This window comes from Anarrhichthys ocellatus, unplaced genomic scaffold (assembly GCF_004355925.1).
Source record: "Anarrhichthys ocellatus isolate YVR2014 unplaced genomic scaffold, GSC_Weel_1.0 scaffold2532, whole genome shotgun sequence".
Lineage (NCBI taxonomy): Eukaryota > Metazoa > Chordata > Actinopteri > Perciformes > Anarhichadidae > Anarrhichthys > Anarrhichthys ocellatus.
The window spans coordinates 1-6,486 of record NW_022282506.1 but is presented as its reverse complement, the minus strand read 5'-3'; the positions used below and the strand labels follow the sequence as shown (position 1 = coordinate 6,486).

General features: G+C 40.9%; 2 protein-coding genes across 4 annotated transcripts in view; one reads left to right on the top strand and one right to left on the bottom strand.

Annotated features, from left to right (window-relative positions):
• The window catches only part of LOC116378400 (bcl-2/adenovirus E1B 19 kDa-interacting protein 2-like protein), a 3,997-nt gene extending 900 nt beyond the window's left edge, over positions 1-3,097 (bottom strand). For both annotated transcript variants that reach the window (XM_031840270.1, XM_031840271.1), the window contains exons 1-6: positions 2,914-3,097; positions 2,133-2,181; positions 1,128-1,231; positions 890-1,048; positions 411-473; positions 223-303 (exon numbers count right to left, since the gene is read on the bottom strand). In XM_031840270.1, the coding sequence (XP_031696130.1) occupies positions 223-303; positions 411-473; positions 890-1,048; positions 1,128-1,231; positions 2,133-2,173 (448 nt within the window). In that variant the 5' untranslated portion in view covers positions 2,174-2,181; positions 2,914-3,097. The remainder of the gene's footprint in view (positions 1-222; positions 304-410; positions 474-889; positions 1,049-1,127; positions 1,232-2,132; positions 2,182-2,913) is intronic.
• Positions 3,098-3,821: 724 nt separating this feature from the next.
• Positions 3,822-6,272, top strand: LOC116378401 (ubiquitin carboxyl-terminal hydrolase MINDY-2-like). 2 transcript variants are annotated; one of them, XM_031840273.1, is made up of 5 exons: positions 3,822-3,900; positions 4,797-5,009; positions 5,209-5,495; positions 5,662-5,865; positions 5,953-6,272. In XM_031840273.1, exons 3-5 carry the CDS (start codon positions 5,213-5,215, stop codon positions 6,228-6,230), a joined length of 765 nt encoding a protein of 254 aa, XP_031696133.1. In that variant the 5' UTR covers positions 3,822-3,900; positions 4,797-5,009; positions 5,209-5,212; the 3' UTR covers positions 6,231-6,272. The 2 variants fall into 2 exon arrangements, with proteins under 2 accessions (XP_031696133.1, XP_031696132.1); XM_031840272.1 differs by having other exon boundaries at positions 5,178-5,495.
• Positions 6,273-6,486: the final 214 nt, after the last annotated feature.

The window sequence follows — 6,486 nt, the reverse complement described above, 5'->3', positions numbered from 1 at the left end:
ATTATTATAATCATTATTATTATTATTATCATTATTATTATAATCATTATTATCATTATTATAATTATTATTATTACCATTATCATTATTATTATAATCATTATTATCATTATTATTAGCAGTAGTATTAGTAGTAGCATTATTATCATTATTATTATAATTATCAATATATTATTATTATTAATATTATTATTATATTAGTGTCATGAATTACTTAATTACCTAAAGACAGACTGAGAGCTGGAGCCACCAGGACTTTCTTCTTCTTCGTTGGTCGTGACAAAGCCAGACTACTGGGTGGAGCTGCAGACAGGAAGTGAGGTCACACATTGGGTCTGAACTCTAATGCTTACATGAACATAAAACATAAGACCATAAAGTCATTGAAATGATCTGTATTATTGATGTACCTGGTCGGTCTCCGGTCGGCGTCGATTGTTTCTGCTCTGAAACAAACTCGTCTCCAACGGCTCCTGAAGACAGGAAGTCAGACAGGAAACTGAGAGAGAAGAAGAAGAGGAGGAGGAAGAGGAAGAGGAAGAGGAGCTGCCCGGGACACCTGAGTTTAGAATAAACTCACAGATGTAGTTTCACAGTTAAATATGAAACGAGTGTTGAAATAATACGACAGCAGAATAAATGATCCTCACGGGGAAGCAGATTTCACTCATCAAAACTACAAAAATAAAAATATTAAATATCTTAAACATACAGGAAGTGGTGGAATAATTAAAGTAAAATTATATCACAGTGTAGAAATAAAACTATTCTCTCATCCTCCAGCAATTTACAAACTCTTTTCTATTATTATTATTATTGTTATTAATAAGCATTATTCTGATTATTACTACTAATATTATTGTTTTTATTAATATTATTACAGTGTTACCTGTGTGGAGGTTAGACTGCTCTGGTTCTCCTGCTGGGAGACAAACGGAAGACGTGAAGAAGACAGACGGAGCTTCCTGTGAAGAAGAGATGAAGATAGACTCGTCTTCCTCACCCTCCTTCTCCTCATCCTCTTCTTCTTCTTCTTCTGTCTCCCTGTCTGACGAACACAAAAAGAAGAAAAGAGAGATGGTTATAAAAGAAAAAAGTAAATATCAGTGATCTTTTTGAATGAATACCTGTCTGATCATCAGGAGTCCTGGATGTAGTTAGAGTACTACTAGCAGCTGTAGTAGTAGTACTAGTAGTAGTATCAGTAGTAGTAGTTAAGACATCAGGTGACCTGCACACACAAACACAGAAATGATTTGTATTATTTACCAGTGGAATGTAACTCAGTACATTTACACAGTTACTCAAGTACTGCTCTTAAAGTACACACTTGAGGTACTTGTACTTTACTTGAGTTGTTTTCTTTTCATGCTACTTCAAAATAGGTACAGCTGAAATGATTATTCTTCACCATCAACAGTATCATTTTAGTGATGTTGACGGTGATTTTATTGAGAAGTACTTTTTATTTCATAAAACACAGGAAATATAAGAAGAACATCAAGAGAGCTCAAACCATGAGATACAAATATGAATCTAGTTGCAGCACATTCACATGATATTAAATGAAATTGAAACAAACAGAGAATATCGTGTCAGACAATTTGCAGACGACTCAGCAGTTTATATCTCTAAGACTCTGTTAACACTTGGCGACTGTGGCTAAGTGGAGAGCAGGGCCGTCCTTCAATCAGAGGGTTGGCGGTTTGATCCATGGCTCCGCTAGTCGCATGTCGACATGTCCTTGAACTTAACCCCGAAATGTCTCCCGTAGCTGTGCCTACGTGATAGAATCTGAATTGTAAGTCGTTTTGGATAAAAGCGTCTGCTAAATGACTGTAATGTAACATTGGTTTTAAAATGCGTCTCGGGCGATTGGAGCGCGGTATCCTTGAGTCCTCACTCCAGATTAGTGGGTGGCCGTAAAGCACCTGAAGGCTGTTTGCCAACCGCCATTAAAAGAAGAAGAAGAAGAAGAAAAAGATGTTGATACCAGGAGGGAACCTAAAACTGATCCGCTTCACCAGCTACAGTGAGAATGTTTGGTACTCTGACGTATTTTATGAAATGTTAAATGTCTGACGGACTAAAAACTAAAAGTGACGATTACAGCTCAACTGATGAACTCTGACCTCGGGGAGTCTTCCTCTTGTTCTTCTTCTCTGGACTCCATCTTGTTTCCTGCTGACATGAACACACATTTATACTGTAGTTTGACTGAATTTATCTTGTGTCATTATTACTTCTTAAACACTTTATATTTACTACTCTATTGTTCTCTAGTCTTGTGTTGTTGTTTTGTTATCTCTGTCACAATAATTCCTTCAGGTTTATTGAAGGTCTTTTATTATTTTCAATGATTGTACAATAAAATATGATGCATTGTGATAAATCACATGACCCAACAGTATTTAAGTAACATCAGTAATCAACTAATAATAAATATATAGATGCTTATATAAACACTGGGAATGGTTATTGAGTTTATTTTTGATACTTTAACAACATGAAGATATTTTTAATGTTGGACTTTTACTTGTAATGGAGTATTCTTTATATGAAATACTGCTCCTGTACTTTAGTAGTATTAGTAATAAAATATCTGACAGTTTATTTAGTTAAACACAGAGATTATATTGAAAAAAACAAATGTCCTCATCATTATATTTAATGTATAACTTCCATAACATGTCAGATGTCGTCTGCTGTGTTTCTGTTTATGTCGACAGGAGGATCCGTAGAGTCAGAAATAACTGAAACAGACTCAGAGCTCAAGTTAACTACTTTAACGACATGTAGGCTGAACTTTAAGTGAGTCGGACTCGTGTCTCGTTGTGTTTACAGATCTTATCTCCGGTCACACTCAAGGAGACCAAACTATGAACAATAGAAACCAAAAAGTTAAAGACTCACAGCAGATCTGCTCCCTCAGGACGCTCCTCCACGCTCAGTGAGATGGGTCAGTAGGGTGAGACAGGTTCGTTCAGGACTCACCTGGTGACATTACAGTGTGTTTATGAGCGGACTCTAACACCTTTACCTGTCTGTCTGTCTCTCTGTCTGTCTGTCTCTCTGTCTGTCTGTCTGTCTCTCTCTCTGTCTGTCTCTCTGTCTGTCTGTCTCTCTGTCTGTCTGTCTGTCTCTCTGTCTGTCTGTCTGTCTGTCTCTCTCTCTGTCTGTCTCTCTGTCTGTCTGTCTCTCAGCCAACAGGACTCAGAGGTGTGGTGAAGGCCCGCCCTGTTACCATGCCGACTATGACTGTACAAGCAAGCCCCTACCTGCTGAGCACACACACACGCACACACACATACACACACACAGACAAGTGATGACTTTTTGTTTCCTGTCTGAGTGTTCTGAGGTTTTTTGGTGATTAAAGGGTTAAAAACTCAAAGAGACTTTGATTGTTTAATGTTTTCAGACAAGTTGAGTTTAATTGATCTCACGTTGACTCATCAGGTTCATCATGTTACAGAGAAACAGGAGGAACGAGTCACTGAGCTTAAAGGTGTACAGATGTTTATTAAATATTATATATACATATATATATATTATTACTTTCTATCTCATGATAATCTTTACCATGGGGATATTTTTATTATCAAGTCTAACTTTTCATCTTTTTTTGTAATTTTATTTTGTAATTTAATTTAATTTATTTATTTGTTGCTGTGTAAATGTGCTTCCATACCTTTGACATTTACTGCGGATTAAAAATAACGTTTTTATTTTATTGTGTTATTTCTTCTTCTGGTGACTAAACGGCTAACCCCAGACCCCGGATATGACGTGTGCTGGCGTTGTTGTTTGTTCTTCTGTGGGCGTGGCTTCTTGTGTGCCTGGCAGAGAGACATGTAAACAGCTAACGTTAGCATGTCCGTCTCACCGCGCAGCGTCACGGTAAGACAACTCTTATTTTACCGACTGCTTGTTTATTTTATGATGTGTGAAGGGAGAAGTGTCATGTGTCGTGTCTCGTGGCGGAGTTGTCGCTCTTTTTTGTGTGAACAACAGCTAACTTGGCTAAGTTAGCTTTGGAGATAGCTAGCGTCAGGTTAGCTAACGCTAGCTGGCTAGCATCAGGGAGCTGAAAGCTGCTTTAAAGCCGGACCCGGAGGAGTTTTTCTTGGTTTGTCTCGTTGTAATGAAGGACTGCTGTCAGCCGGAAGTACCGACAGTTACAGCACCGAATTATCACCGAGAGACATCTTTAACCGGAGAGACTCGTGAGGTTTAACGGAAACTTAAGTGTTAGCTGACTAATGGTCCTCAGTTACGTGGTCTGATGGCCTCTATTATGTATTATTATCTCCTCCATCACTACTACTACTACTAAACTACCTCAGAGGTACATATTGTACTTTCTACTGTACTACATCTCAGGGGTACATGTTGTACTTTCTACTGTACTACATCTCAGGGGTACATGTTGTACTTTCTACTGTACTACATCTCAGGTACATATTGTACTTTTTGTTGTTATGAATATATAATAGAATCTGTTTTGACAGTTAAAATGTTTTCTCCTCGTGTGAAATCAGCTGATGTCATAGTGATGTCATCAGGCTCGGTCCTGGCACTGACAACAGACACTGTCCAGGTGTATTGTGGGGAATGTAGGATCCAGTGTTTGTGGACTGAACGTCTCTGGTTTGTGAGAAATGTTTTTAGATTAATTTTTAATTGATTTGTTTACAGATTGAACTCTCTCATCAGAATATTGATGATGAATCCACACGTGTCACCTGACTGATGACGTCGTCTTTAATGACGTGTCCTCGTGTGTTTCTCCTCAGGTCTGACAGGAAGTGTGTTGACGCTCTGCTGACAGCAGAAGAAGAAAATCCTCCTTCTGACCGACGACGGAGACTTCATCCTGCTCACTACTTCCTGTCAGCAGGAGAGAAGAAGAAGAAGCCTTTAACTTTATTCCTATATATATTTAATTCACGACGACGGACTTAACTTCCGCCAGAGACTCTGCGTCATGTTCAAAGTCCGATAGAAAGGTGCGTTTGTTTCGTGAGCCCTCAGAAGACGGGCGGCGGCCATGTTGTGGCGACGCCTGCTTCTCAAAGCGACTCTTTGAAGTTTGAGAGCAGAACAAACCCGATGAGCCTTCAGCGTCTTGATTCATTTATTTATTTTCTACTCGTGTTATTTTGTTGTTGATAAAGAGTTCGTTCTCACCGCTCCTCGATTCTTCAGCGTGATGGCGGAGTCCAGCACGGCGCCACTGACGGACCACAACTGCGAGGAGCCGCCTCCTCCCAAGGAGGGAGTCTCCAAAGAACTGATCGTAACCGACGATGGGCCTCTTCCCGTCAAAGTTCTGATGGAGGCGGAGCAGGAGGAGGCCACGCCCACACCGCCAGATTCGTCCTCGCTGTCATCTGAAAACGGGACGATAACCGCCGTCACCACAGAAGAAGAATCTCTGTCGGTTCTACTCAGACACGCCAAGACTGGAGGACGGGACCGAGGAGCAGAGCCAGGTGAGGGGTCGGACCAGGTCCAGGATCAGCTGAGAGGACCAGGACTTCATGTCCTGCAATAATTACTATTCCAACAGATAAAGGACCTGGAGGACAGCTCCTCTGTGGTCTGGACCTGGAGGACATCTCCTCTGTGGTCTCTGATGTGTTGTGTGTGTCTATACAGGTCTAGACTTGGACCTGGAGGACAGCTCCTCTGTGGTCGGAGGCTCAGACGACCAGCGTGGATCCACCGACTCTGCGTCCTTTTCCATCCCCAGCCTGGAGCTGTCAGACGGGGTGGCGGCAGCAGGAACCTCCCTGGACGTGGAGGACGTCCCGTCCACCGAGGTCTCCGGTCTGAAGGACGAGGAGGCGCTGGAAGCTGCTGGTGAGACATTTAACATTTTAAATGTCCCAACCAGAGTGCTGCTAAAAAACAAATTATATATGACTGTAGTTATCCTCCTGTCCACAGGAGGCGCTGCTGCTGCGGCTCCTCCCCCTCCTGGTTGCTCCGCCTCCTCCACTGCTGCTCCGGTGGAGGCGGGGCCTCCCCTGCCGGCCTATTACCTGGTGAAGTGGATCACCTGGAAGGAGAAGAAGACTCCCATCATCACTCAGAGTGAGAACGGGCCCTGCCCCCTGCTGGCCATCATGAACACTCTGTTCCTCCGCTGGAAGGTACAAAAACACAGATGTTTACCTGTAAACTGGGTTATTATACTATGTATGATGAGTACAATTTACCTGTAATAATTAAGTTAGCTGTTTGACACGTGATCACAATACTTCTTAAAGGGACAGTGTCTCTTTTAAATCATTCTTAAAACACATTTTTACAGACTAGCTTTTATGTGATGTCGTCGCTTTTATTTGTTTTATTTTATTAGTTAATTTTTATCGTCTGCCTCTTTCTATTATTATTGTCTTGTTTTTGCTGCTTTATCTGTCAAAGCACTTTGTAAACTCTGTTTTTATAGGTGCATTTTTTATATATATATATGTATAT

Bases quoted from the DNA above. Each gene is read 5' to 3' on its own strand.
- LOC116378401 (XM_031840273.1), top strand. From the start codon at position 5,213: ATGGCGGAGTCCAGCACGGCGCCACTGACGGACCACAACTGCGAGGAG. The intron at 5,496-5,661 runs GTGAGGGGTCGG...GTGTCTATACAG, and splicing joins GGACCGAGGAGCAGAGCCAG to GTCTAGACTTGGACCTGGAG. The intron at 5,866-5,952 runs GTGAGACATTTA...TCCTGTCCACAG, and splicing joins GGAGGCGCTGGAAGCTGCTG to GAGGCGCTGCTGCTGCGGCT.